The sequence below is a fragment of the Parasteatoda tepidariorum genome, chromosome 4 (assembly GCF_043381705.1).
Source record: "Parasteatoda tepidariorum isolate YZ-2023 chromosome 4, CAS_Ptep_4.0, whole genome shotgun sequence".
In the NCBI taxonomy this organism is placed as follows: Eukaryota; Metazoa; Arthropoda; class Arachnida; order Araneae; family Theridiidae; genus Parasteatoda; species Parasteatoda tepidariorum.
The window spans coordinates 66036969-66051122 of NC_092207.1; the positions used below are offsets into that span (position 1 = coordinate 66036969).

General features: G+C 29.9%; 1 protein-coding gene across 2 annotated transcripts in view; it reads left to right on the forward strand.

Annotated features, from left to right (window-relative positions):
• The first annotated feature begins 1733 nt into the window (after nt 1-1733).
• LOC110281901 (15-hydroxyprostaglandin dehydrogenase [NAD(+)]-like) overlaps nt 1734-14154 on the forward strand; it is an 18399-nt gene continuing 5978 nt past the window's right edge. Inside the window, exons 1-6 of one of the 2 annotated variants that reach the window (XM_021145186.3) lie at nt 1734-1951; nt 5228-5348; nt 5449-5555; nt 7586-7682; nt 9268-9344; nt 11220-11365. In XM_021145186.3, coding sequence (XP_021000845.1) covers nt 1859-1951; nt 5228-5348; nt 5449-5555; nt 7586-7682; nt 9268-9344; nt 11220-11365 — 641 coding nt within the window. In that variant the 5' untranslated portion in view covers nt 1734-1858. The remainder of the gene's footprint in view (nt 1952-5227; nt 5349-5448; nt 5556-7585; nt 7683-9267; nt 9345-11219; nt 11366-14154) is intronic. The other variant, XM_021145187.3, reaches the window with a different exon arrangement.

A 14154-nucleotide genomic window follows, 5' to 3' on the forward strand; every position in this document is an offset into this window, starting at 1 on the left:
AATTCTTGACAAATCGCATTGTATTTCTTATTTTAAAAAAGTGAAACAATACCACTACATAACATTATCGCTAGTTTTTTTTCACAAGTTATTTTAAGAATTCAATCTTAAATACACTGATGTGAGAAATTAAGAGAATTTGCTGACCTGGTCTATTATCTCTAGAAGTACTGGACCGCTTCTAATGAAATTTGATATGTACCTACATTGATACAATAAAAAACAAATAACCGTTCAACAATTGTAATACACACGCATGATCGTGCATTACACTCGTTGGAGACGGAAATGTATGAAATTGTCACAGGACAATTCAGTCCAATTGACACAGGAAATGATAAACTGCTGTATTTCAAATGTGGAATCACGCTGCAAGGCCTATATATCTGTCAGAGGGGACTATACCCCCTATTAACCCATTTTTTGTTTTTTTTTTTGTTTATTCTTCCACCGCTGTTTCATATCTTACTTTACCTTAAGTTTAAAAAGTTAAATAGCTTCCCTGAAATAATACAGTACTACGGAAACTAAAATGATATATCATCTTAATTAACTTTTCTAATTTTGTTGCATTCGCAAAGTTTTTAAAGAACACATAACAATCATTTAATTTTAAAGTACAAATTGTACACTCAAAATACTAATTTAACCTCTAATTTTCTTATCTTTGCATTTAGTCTGGCACCAATTAAAACTGTTTTGAAACTTTAAACCTCAACGCAAGACAACCCTTTTGTTTTATCGGACTAACTACAAATACGAATTATTTTCTATTTTATAACCGTCGTTGAATAGTGGTCCCAATTGTTTGGGATTACGACTACTGATCTCCTACTCCGTAGTCTTGTAATTTTGAGCGTAATCCAGAAGATAATGGAACTCCTGAATCAAGTATCGGGAAAAATTTGCCTTCGTGCAGGGCATTTTGATGGAACTAACTCTTATTCGCCTTACATGAAGAGGAAAACAACGAAAACCTTCCACGGGTAGCCAGACGGCAGGGGGACTCTAACCCATAATCCGTCTACCACTGAGGATATTTAACGTCAGCGCTGTGGTTGATGTAAGCCGGTTTCGGAATTCCAATCAACTAGCCATTGCCGGGATTTGAAATAGGTTCTCCGTACTAAGAGGCGAGTATTCTATCTTCTGAGCCACCACGACTTTTTAAATTATTATGATTAATAACGACAGTTAAAAAGAAAATTTTACTTACAAAATTGACATCAATGGTTTTTCTCCAAGTATTTTCCCCAACAGCCTTTGTAATACTTGGAGAGGAAAACCATGATCCCCCCAACGGTTAGATTGATGGCAAGGGGGCTCTAACCCATGATTCGTCTACCACTGAGGATATTTTACGTCAGCACTGTGGTCGGTGTGAGCTATCACTGGGATTCAAACCCGGTTTACCTCATTGGAAGGAGAACGCTCTATCTCCTGAGCCAACACCGCTCAGATACGAACTATTAATATTTTCTCCCAGTTTCCTCTATTATAAATTTAGTTTGCTTCTTCTATAAATTATTTTAAGCTTAAATGTTTTATTCTTCAATGCACAGCAAACAATTTGAATCAACGTACATGACTCCGCTGTTTACAAACATTTTGTTTTGTCGTACTAAGTTATTGTTATGCTGCCTCTTGGGCTGAAAACCATCTTAAGATTTTTATTCTTTGAAAAAAAGATACACTTTGAAACGATAAGATAAAGACAGTAGGAAATGAGGAGTTTCTTTGTCTAATCTTTAAAGTGCTTAGTTATATTCTTTTTGAGATTTTCTCTCAGGAACCAATAGCGAATAGAAAAAAAGAGCTGTAGCAATTAAATGCAATATATAAATACAAAAAAAAAAAAATGGCATTCAAAGGCAAAGTAGCGATTGTGACTGGTGGTGCTCGCGGAATCGGTAGAGCATATTCTACAGCACTTTTAAATGAAGGAGGCAAAGTAAAATTACATAATTTGTATTAATATTTATTAATTATTATTTGTTAATTATTATTAATTGATAATTGTTTATTAATTATTCTTAAATAACAATCATTAATGAATTATTATTAATTAATTATGTTTAATCAATTATTATTAAATAATTATTATTAATTAATTATTAAATAATAATTATTAATTCACTATTATTAATTCATTATTATTATTTATTTTATTATAATGAAGTTTTCTATTAACGTAGATGTATTTTTTCGTCCTTTATTTTATCATGAACTAGCTGAATGCCCGTTCTTCGCACGGGGTGAATAAAAAATACTTAAAGTATCAATAAATCGCAGTAGACAAACAATATGAAATCATGCTCATAACTGAAACGAACATAGAGCCACGATGAAAGAGCTTAATGGAAGAACCGGGTAAGTGACATTTTTAGGGGAATTAATGACTCACTGGTTTTGTCTTTCTTTAAATCTCAACACAACTAATCACATAAATTTTTAGTATGCTAGTATGATTTTTTTTTATTTCAAATTAGGCAATAAGGTTTTATTTTTTAGGTAGTTAGGTTTTATTTAAAATTAGGAACAATAAAGCTAAGAATTATTAGTCCCGTCTTCTATTAAATTGGTAATAAAATAGTTCTGATACGACTTTTTTTTTTCATTCTGAAAATGTCACTTACCTGCTTCTTCCACTAAGTTTTTCAATTAATATAGCTAAAATAACTTCATTTTTTTATTTAATATTATTTGTTGCCATTTACTGTGGCTTTACGTTATTGAAGAATGTAAAATTTGTTTTTTGTAGTTCATCCCATTAGAATAAAGAGGAAATGTATTAACATCACTTGATATGATGCTAAAACTAGCGGCTAAACCATAATAGTCAAAATTTACCATTATCATGTAATTTTCTCCGGTACATATTCTTTTTGAGGGGCCGTTCTAAAGTATCGGTATTTAAACGGTACTTATTTGGCACTTATTAACATTTGGTACTTATTACATAACCCTTCAACATTTAAGTTTTGTGAGAAATATACTTGTCAATGACAGCCAACTAAAGCCGAAATTTAATGAAAAAAAATTTGAATTCTTATTAGAACTTGATAGGGATTTTGGAGAATGGCCATTTCTCTATCCAACCTTTAATTTACCATTAAAATATTTAGTAGTTGAAATTTCTTTTGCTCTCATTCATTAAAATATTAATAAACTATCTTTGCCACCACAGAAAAAATATTTTCTGAAATCACGGAAAACCTGTTGTAGTATTCTTATCAAAACTGAACCAATTAGTATAATACCAGTAGTACATATAACCGTCAGGGATGCATATGAATTAAGCGTCATTTGTGCATGGCGATTTTCTACGGTTTTCCTAATCAAATTTTTCATTAACCTTTTCTCCATTAACTTTGCTTTTTAGCGCAAAGCTCATGTTATTTTATTTCAATTAATACATATTATCAATATTAATAAAGCATTAGTGTCAGTAATAAGATGTCGATTCAGAATGAATAAGTATCTTTTCTCCAATATCTTTGCTATAATTTTGATCAGTCTTTTTCGCCAATTAACAAATTACCAACATTAATTAAGCATTGTCGTTATTGATAATATGACGATTTCTTACGCTTCTTTTAGACAAATAAATAGATTAAGTCCATTACTTTTGCTTTCTAGTACAAAGCTTATTTCCTTCATTTCAATATGCATGTATTATTTAAATAATTTAAGCATTATTGGCATCAATAATAATGTGGCGATTTTCTACTCATTTGTTACAAAATCCCAATTTTAGAGAGCAAAATAGTCGAAGTATACACAAAAAATAGCTTTGTAAATGTGAATAAGCATATATCTATCTATATTATATAAAACGCTAATACGTAAGCATCAATAAAACCGATGATATTTCTTTTCTCGCGTTGGCAACAGTTTTCATTTTTAATTGATAGGATTCGGCGCGCAAGAGCACGTAGTGAGCATCATATGGCTAATCTATATTATATAAAACGCTAAAACGTTTTAATTGATATGCTTCGGCGCGCAAGAGCACGTAGGGAGCATCATGCGTCTAATCGGGTGAATTCTCACTGAATTATCAAAAAAATTCTCACAAAATTATCTTCATCGAAGCCGATGCTTTACATCCGGCGTTCAGTACTATTTCATATTGCTTTACAACACATGGTTTTAGCCCTCTGGTGGGAAAGACTTTAAAACAAAACTTACAACAGTTACTTTTCTCAACAACTGAAATTTAGAATAGTGTGATTAAGAAAAATATGCGAACTGTTTGCAATTTCAAATTAATATTGAAATGCACAGGTTTAGAATTTTCTACAGTGAAAAGTTTTCGGAACTTCAGTGTTCAAAAAAGTATACAAAAGCTAGACGTTAAGATCGCATCCAATGAGCGAGCAAAGCGAGCATATGATTGCGAAGCAATCCGAAATGAACTGCGAAAGCAGTTTCGGGGGTTGGCGAGCGCCAGCGAGCAGGGGGCGAAGCCTCCTAATTTTTAATTAAAACATTGTTTCATAATAATTATTAATTTAATACAGACTGTAAATTTTTTAATGTGTCCAAGCTGAATGTTTTTCTTAAATCATTGTCTTTATATTAAATATTAGTTTTATACAAACAATAAATTTGTTTTTGTGTGCAAAATGAATGTTTCTATTAAAACATTGCTCAACACTTTTTATTAGTTTTACAGAAACTTTGTCAATGTGTGCTAGCAAGCTGAATGTTTCTATTAAAATATTGTTAAACATTATTTATTAGTTTTACACAGATAGTAACTTTGTTAATGCATACAAGCTGAATGTTTCTATTAAAACATTCTTCCACATTATTTATTATTTTTATACAGACAATACAAAACAAATGAAATTTCATTTGTTTTGTATTGATACTTTTTTCTGAAATTTCTGCTGCTTTTTAGCGCGTTTTTTTCAAAGAAGTTTTTTCCTTTTGATCTTAATTATTTGTGTTTTCTTTCAGTATTTTATACAGACAGTAACTTTCTTAATGTGTGAATCTAAATGTTTCTATTAAAATATTGTTAAACACTATTTATTAATTTTACACAGATAGTAGCTTCGGTAATGAGTGTTTGCATGAACCGGGGCAGTTTTACACGGACAATCGTTTAGATAATGTTTGAAAATAAAGATTTTTAATTAAGATTTTGTTTCCTGCAAGTTAAGAACATCAACTAAAATGTGTAAGAGGTCTCATGCTATGCAAATTATTCTGTGTATAGGTTTGTGTCTGTGATATTAATGAAGATATTGCTGAAGAATTTCTTAGTGGTTTATCTGAAAACGTAAAAGGAAATGCTATTTTTCAAAAATGCGATGTGGCTGTATACAATGATTTGAAAGGTAACTACTCCCATAAATATATGGTTTTCTACTCTTAAAAAATGATAAGCATTGAAATGTTGAAATCTTGCTGTATTTATCTTTCTTCTTTCTAAAACAGATGCTTTTGAGATAGCTGTTAGAAATTTTGGACGACTTGATCTGGTAGTAAACAATGCCGCAATACTTGATGAAAGCAAATTGGTGAAAACTATTGAGGTCAATTTTGTAAGTAGTCATGAAATGTCACCATTGTTTCATGAATCAAGTTTTACTTTATGATGAAATTAATTAAATAGTTGCAGAACTTCTGTATAAATTTAAAGGGTTTCCTTTGTCTTGATAGTGTTTTTTTTCCTTCACAATTAATACACTTCCATGACACAAAATTAATGAAATTGTATCAGTGAGAATTAATTTTATTGTTAACTATAATTTAATTAATGGTATTTTGATTTCCTTTAAATTTTTCCTTGCTGTTTAAAATGTGTAAAACGTAAATTAATTGGACGTGCTTAATTTGTATTTCATTTAGTTGCCATTCCTTCTGCCCATATAGAGCTGCAAAAATTCTAGCTCTGCACAATATTTAAGGTGATTGTGAATAAATAAAAATGTGAATTGTGTAAATAAACAAATGTTCGTTAAATTTCTCCAGATTAATTAACGTCACAACATGCTAATCAGGTCTTTTATATGCATCGTTTTAAGTCAAATTTAAAGCTAAGACAAAGACAGTGTTCTTAGTTTCTCCCCCCTTTTATGTTTACTTATATTTAATTGTAATCAAGAATTCTTATTAATTGAAAAGAGCTTAAAGTTAACTAAGTGTAATCAATCTTGTATAATCTTTAACATAGATTTATTTGATACGTATTAATTTGTATCACAAAGTGCATGCTAAATGGATGCTAAGCTCCCAGCTTGAACAGCACCGCCAAGTCTTGCAGTGACGTTGCACAGCCTTCTTTTTGCCTGCTTTCTTATACCATGTGAAAACAGGAAGATGAAACTTATTGTATAAAACTTAGTGTATAAAACTATTGTCTTATTAATAAGAATTGATAAAAATAATATCTAAAAAATTTTAAGAATATACGTGTTTAATATTGTCAAAAATAATAAAATTCGCATTTAAAGAAGCTGTTGAAAGAACTGTTTCTTACAGACGATTTTCTTCTGCATCGAAACAAAATTTAAAAAAATTTTTATCCCCCATTTGATTCGTTAAGGGAATGTGAGCATAAGACACGACATTTTTAGTAGTCCAAACAAATCCAATGATCTTGCAACGTTACATAGTTGTTTCTTTTTCAAAAACAAATGTTCTCCTTATTTATCGAAATATGTCACCAAGTTTAGGATTCCAGTAAAACTACGAAACTATAACCCTTTTTTTTAATAATTCTATGATCTATATCGTAAAAGATAGCACGAATTAAATTTCTTTCCGATGAGTTTAACTTTTAAAAGCTTTTATATTGTTTTGAAAGCATACTTATATAATTTGATAGCTAAATAAAACGGAGCTTAATGCAGTCGCATTAAGATTAAAAGATTACTTAAATCCTATACTACAACGGACTTGCAACGGAGTATTAAATATAATTGTCTTTATAACGCTATTTGATATACTATACAGTAGGCATGAGGAGCTACAAACAAAATAAAATATTATATTGATAATAATTGATACATAATTAAATAAGCAGTTAAGTGTATTATTTTTTTGGACATTTTTTTAGTAGCTGTCGTTGAACAGTCTACCCAAGTTTGGGGTTATGACTACTAATGTTCAGCTACGTAGCCTTATTATTTTGAATCCAATCCAAATGACAGGAGAACTCCTGGATCAAGTATTGGGAGAAATTTACCTTGGTGGAAGACTTTTTGATGGAACTAACCCGCATTTGCGTTACAAGGAGAGAAAGATCACGAGGACCTCCCACGGTTAGCCTGATGGCAAAGGGAATCTAACCCGTAATCCGTCTACCACTGAGGATTATTGACATATTTTTTGTGGACATTTGTAAAAAACGGAAAATGTTACTTTAATTTCAATATTAATGATACATTACAGTTCTCCTCATGAAATATAATTTAGTGCACAAATAATTTGAACCTTCTATTAATAATTAAAATAACAGTATCTATGAAAAATTAAATCTATGTAATAATTCTATGCGTATATAAATTATAAAAATTAATTAATTTAAAATCTCAATGAATTTCTAAAATCAGAATATTTTAAATTTTAGATAGCAGTTGCCAAAAGTATTCACCTTGCTTTCCAATACATGGGTTTGGATAAAGGTGGAAAAGGCGGTTCTATAGTTAATACATCATCCATTGCAGGTATGACACTATTTAGATTATTTCCTAACTGAGTACATTCATAAAACAATGAAAATGTTGAAAAGATAATACTTTAACAAATAAAATTATTTTGAAGCAGCGCAGGTGTAACTGACTTCACCCTACTTACCCTACTTCTTAACTATGTACATTCATAAAACACCGAACTTGTAGAAAAGATAATACTTAAACAATTAAAACTGCTTTGAAGCAGCACTAGTTTAGCTGAGTTCACCCTAGTTACCCTACTTCATAAGTACATTCATAAAACAATGAAATTGTTGAAAAGATAATACTTTAACAAATAAAATTATTTTGAAGCAGCGCAAGTGTAACTGACTTCTCCCTACTTACCCTACTTCTTAACTAAGTACATTCATAAAGCACCGAACTTGTAGAAAAGATAATACTTAAACAATTAAAATAGTTTTGAAGCAGCACTAGTTCAGCTGAGTTCACCCTATTTACCCTACTTCTTAATTAAGTACATTGATAAAACTACGAAAACGCTGAAAAGATAATACTTAAACAATTTAAATTGTTTTGAAGCAGCACTAGTGTAGCTGAGTTCACCCGATTTACCCTACTTCTTAATTAAGTACATTCATAAAACACCGAAAATGTTCAAAAGATAATGTTTAAACAATTTAAATTGTTTTGAAGCAGCACTAGTGTAGCTGAGTTTACCTTATTTACCCTACTTCTAAACTAAGTACATTCGTAAGACACCGAAAATATGGAAAAGATAATGCTCAAACATTTAAAATTGCTTTGAAGCAGCACAAGTGTAACTGACTTAACCTTATTCACAATTCATGCATGAGCATTATAAAATCTGCATAGCTTTAACAACTCCTTTATCCGAAATCGGTACAACCATCAAAATTCTGAACCTCCAAATTCGCTAGAAAGCAACCTGAATAACCATTTTTCTAATGATCAGATTTACATTCCTCATGATATGCGTTTTGAAAAGCCTATTTAGTAATGTTAATTAATTAACGCTAACTATTAAGTAAAATCAGAAACAGACTTTTATGCCGATATAAAAAGAATTCAGCACGCGCATCTCTAACTTTGAAAACGCTGCACTTAAGTTTTAGCTTTGAAAAATATTTGAAAATATGGTTCTTACCATCATCTTATTTTCACATTTTCGATCATGTCTCCTAAACTAATTAAGTTGATCCTTAACTTATTACTTTCTATTCTCAATGTTTAAACTTTTCCAGAAGTTATTTTCACATAACAAAAGTTAATAACTGTTTATTATTTGATTCACTAATAATCAGCCTCATTTATCAATAGTCTATCTCTTCCTAAATTTTGATTAAAGCCACAACTTTTAAAGATATCATTTTTTTTTAAATCTTACTTATCGTCTATCATTAATGCTAAAAACCATAATTTAAATAACCGTTGACGAAAAGTTGGTCAACGGTAATGCAGAGCTGTGTTCTTTAATTATTGTTATGATAAACATTTTGATGTCTCGTGCATTTTTAATTTAAATATTTTAAGTTTACCCCAAATCAGCGAAGCTTATTAAATATGGGCCAATTCTGATACTTTCATTGCCATTTAGGTCACACGGCAAACCCCCTTTGTCCAATTTATACCGCAACAAAACATGCTGTTATTGGATTGACTAAGAGCTATGGGGTAAGTACAGCAAGCCTTTGCTGTTGTTAAAAATTTAATTAATTCCTAATAAAATCTTTTTTTTTCATTTAGTTTCATAATGATGAATTACATTTATTAACCTGATAATTTAAAAAAAAATTGAAACCTATGAAACACAATTTGTTTTTTTAAGATGAGAAAATAAGTAAAAATATTGAAATAATATGCATTTGCATTTCTAATAAGGAAATAAAAGTGAGAATAGACAAAAAGAACAAAAAAAAAAAAAGCGAGGATGGAAAAAACAGATTAATGGGAATGATACTTCACCTTTCAAACCAGTCAACAAGTATAAGGTATAAGGCAAAGTATAAGGTTTCCGCTTTTTTTTCTTTCCTTATTTTTTTAAAGCATTTAGAGCAAATAGGCTCTATTAATAAAGGGCAGATTTTACTGTTACTTACAAATGTGGCTCACTATAACTGTCAATCATCAATCGTATAATTGAAGCTCTAAGTTTTTCTCTATTGGCAAAATTCAGCACTAATGTGGAAAGCACGCTTCAAAATGATTTGGACAATATATTTTTAAAGAAATGGTTTGGAGGTCTTTCGATGGTTTGAAAGCATTCGCACAGCATATTTTTTCCCCATTTTCTTTTATTTTGAGTCGGGGTTTAAACTTTTGTAGTAGCAAAACAGAAAACTCACTTGATTTATACTTGTATTACCTCTTTTATTGTTATTTTTAATGATTGAAGTATCACAGATTTTTAGCTAAATTTATTCAATTACACTGACTTATTAATAATGAAATTAAAGTAGGGTAAACTGACCAGTGAAGGAACACTTAAGCTTCGCTTGCCTTTTAAAAAATCATATTAATTTCAAAATTCGTAATTTTAGTTAAATGACAGTGTCAACATATTTGTTACTAATTGTAAATTATGTAAAAAAATTGTAGAGAACTTACATAATATTGTTTTAAAGTTTTGAAGGTTCAAATAACAAGTAGTAAGAAGACCAAGTGAAGGAACAGCTCTTACCAGTGAAGGAAAATTTCTCAGTAAAGGAACACTTAATTTTGGTTATTTTTTAATGCTCTTTATGAATTTATAAGCGATACAAATATTTAAAAACAAGCCTATTCTTGAAATTATAACATATAAATACTTGGAAAATGTTAAATTTTTTTTTGTAATCATGAATTTAAAATTAAAGTGTCAACATATTAGCACATACTATTCATTCATTGGGAAATCTATGCCCAGCAAAGAAACATGCCTGCTCCCTCACTGGTTAGAAGTTGTTTTCCGTATTTTTAACATACTTTTGATGCGGAACATCACTAAAGGTACAAGAAAATTAAAGTTTATCTTTTATTTTCATTAACTTCGAAAAAAAACCAGTAAAGGAACACTTGTTCCTTCACTGGTTTTTCATCGTTTGGTGATCCAGTGAATAAACACCCCCTTATCTCAGTACTTTATTATGCTAGGATGCTTAAAAAAAGTAAAACGTAACTTCAATAACTATATTTTGAATTCTCTTTCTCACAGTGAGAAAAATAAAACTATTACATGCAATTAATTCCACTTCAAACATGTAAATATAAACACTCACCTTATAATTTTTTCAAGGAAACAATGTGTTACATAGATAATAACAAATTCAAAAATTTTTCCAGGGAAGTCTAATTGACCAGGTAATCCAAAACATTGCTAGATGACTTCCCATTGTTTGGCAGTAAGCTATTATTACCAATCAATCTAAAGAAAAACTTTCAAATTCTTATTTTTAATCAATATATATGAAATGTTCCTTTACTGGGTAGTGTTCCTTCACTGGTTGGTTTACCCTATCTCTCTCTATTTCAACTTTCTACCATGGAATGACATTTGACTTCTATTTGCAGTCAGATTACCATTTGAAAAAAAGTGGAATTAAGGTGTACGCCATTTGCCCAGGCCAAGTCAACACACCGTTGTGCCAAGATTTTATTTATCGATGCATTGACGCAGAAGAAGGAAAGAAATATGTGGGAAAACTCCCGTGGACTCCGTAAGTAAATGTAAAATTTTCGAATACAGAAAAAGCTATCATTAGAAACAATGCAGATATTATTAATATAATTTAACCCTTTAAATCTTTACCAGGTCTTTAGGCCATGGTAACCCAATGTTTAGAGCATCGGTCCGGAGGAGTCGGGGTTTGATCCTCGAAGCCGCCAAAATCCATCAAGTACATGCAAAATACATGCTCGTAAAATTTGTGGAACAGAGTCCTGTAGTCGGTTACTGTTACCATGGGTGCAGGGATCAGGAGAAAATTTCTTTCCCCTTCAGATCTATGTCTAAATTGTGGAAGTGGCCTCACGATTAAATGGTGCTTCCATCTATCGGGATTGTACTGAGCAAAAACTCTCTTTTACCCGTGCGATGCTCTCCTGTCAAACAAAAAGCATTCCACCCTGACTTAATACGCAAGACCAATGACTTGCGAGCTTTGTTTGTTTATGTGTCTTCAGAGACAAACACAACCTGGACTTTACCAATATTTTGAGGGATTCCTTCAAAATCGCGAGTTAAAATTTTGAATCTATTTCTTCACAGGGAGTTTTTTTAATTGATTAGGAAAACACTATATGATATTTTAATTTCTAAACCATGTTGTGAAATGCCACGAAACGGGTAGCTCATGGGCCCGATCTCGTTAGTTATCAAAGGCAAGGCCGGATTAACCATTAAGCACACTAAGCACGTGCTTAGGGCACCAGAGGATAGGGGGGCACCACAAAGCCTAACTAAATGTTCGCAGTACATTTTTTTTTTGAAACTTTGATAATAAATTTATTATTTTGAGCTTCCATTTTAAGAGTAGATAACAACCATTTCTAAGTACGAAATTTCACATAATAAAAGAAAAAAAAAACGAAAGATGTTTTGTATCAAAAATTTTCGGTCTTATAATGAAATTAGGTAGTGAATTTTATTCGATAAAAGCTCCATTTATTTATCCATTACAATGATTCCATAACATACTGCTAAGATTCATGTTTACAGAATATTTTTCACAGTTGCAGCAAGTTAATACTCCGGCAATTTGATATTTTTATGAAAAAAAATTTGATTTACAAAATTTTGATGCAATGGTTTGATGATGTTAAAAATGTGATTTTTGATGTGAAAAAAAATCTATGTTGTGCATGATTGCAGTTTTTGTGCATGTTTTTGTTTATACTACATAAAATATTTGCTTATACTATATTTTTAATTATATTCTCATTGCGACTGGAAAAGAAGTCATCAAATTACGTAAAGGTTATGTTGCAAAAATTTACGTCAAATAATTTTTTTTATTCACTAAATTAAGAAAAAGGAGCTGTGTTTAAGTATCATTTTTCGAAATTTCTTTGTGGAGGAGAGGTTAAATTTGCGTAAAATATGACCACACACTTCGCATCACTTATGATTTTTTTTATCTATATATATCGAATATCGAAATTGAATTTTTAGATTTAAAATATATACTACGTAATATGAATGCAAGCAGCTAGTTTTTGAATAAGGAAAGAATTATAGGTTCCTTAGTCCTTAGAGTCTTGTATAAATACAAATGTTATAGAAGTTGAGCACAAAAGATGTGTAAATTCTCAATGTGAACCGGATGTTCGTTGACTGTGAAAAATAAGTTAAGAAGAGTACCCATTAAAACTAATTTAATTTTGAAAGCAAATGTAAGAAATAAGTAGCAATAAAATCAAATTTTCAATCATTGAATTTTGTTTAGTGCAAGTAAACTATATTTTGTGCATCTTATAACGAAATTTGCAAATATTATAATTAAGAAATAAGAAAAGTACTGCAAATTTCAAATTAAAAATAAATAGCAAATTTAAGAAAGATATTTTTATTATTTGAATTTTAAAATATGTTTAATAACTAATAAGGAAAATCCTTAATGATAATGATTATATATATATATACAATATATGTGTGTAATTTCATCGACTTTTATTATGATGATAATTTGAACAGGTAAATATTTTGAATATAATATTATTTCTGTCACTAAAAAAAATTTAATAGTTGTGCTTAATTTTTACTTGTAGCTTGTGTGTAAATCAGATTGAAATAAATAAATAATTAGTTAAGGTATTTCCATTATCCATTTAACTTTTTCTTAAAAACTTTTTCTTAAAGGGTGCATATCTCAGAGAATTCAAATTGTCTTCCTTTCGAGGGGGGAGGGGTTGAGATACAAATAAATGGTGACTTATAAGATTGAAGAAAGTGGGAGGTCTAGGAAAAGAAAAGTTTCTTGATTGACATAATTTTTAACCAATAACATTATTTATGCTACAATCAGTAACTAATTTCTCGTATTTACACACCCCTGTATATAAGTGAATGCACAAAACGTGAGTGCACTGAATCCTACATGAATGCACAGAAAAAGTTTATTCTACTAAAACATTATTCTAAACTATTGCTTTTGAAAGCATGCTGTAATAGTGTAAAACTGATGTTGCTTCAGGTAGTAGCTAAATCCTTCAAATAATTTTATCAATAATTATTATTTATCGATCAATATTGATTTTGTCTAAATCAATATAAGCGAAGAGTTTAATTTTCCTATAGTATTATATTTTAATAATAAAAAATTAAACTTAAATGTAAAAATAAAATTACAATTATTAAAAATTATATAATTTTTTTTACATTTAAGCATTCTATTACACAATAATACTCAAAAGCAATAAAAACAAATTTCAAGCTTTTGTTAAAAATACAATGTGACATGTTTTTTAAGAGGGGCTGCCGTATTATAAGTTTTAAGAAGTAATTAAA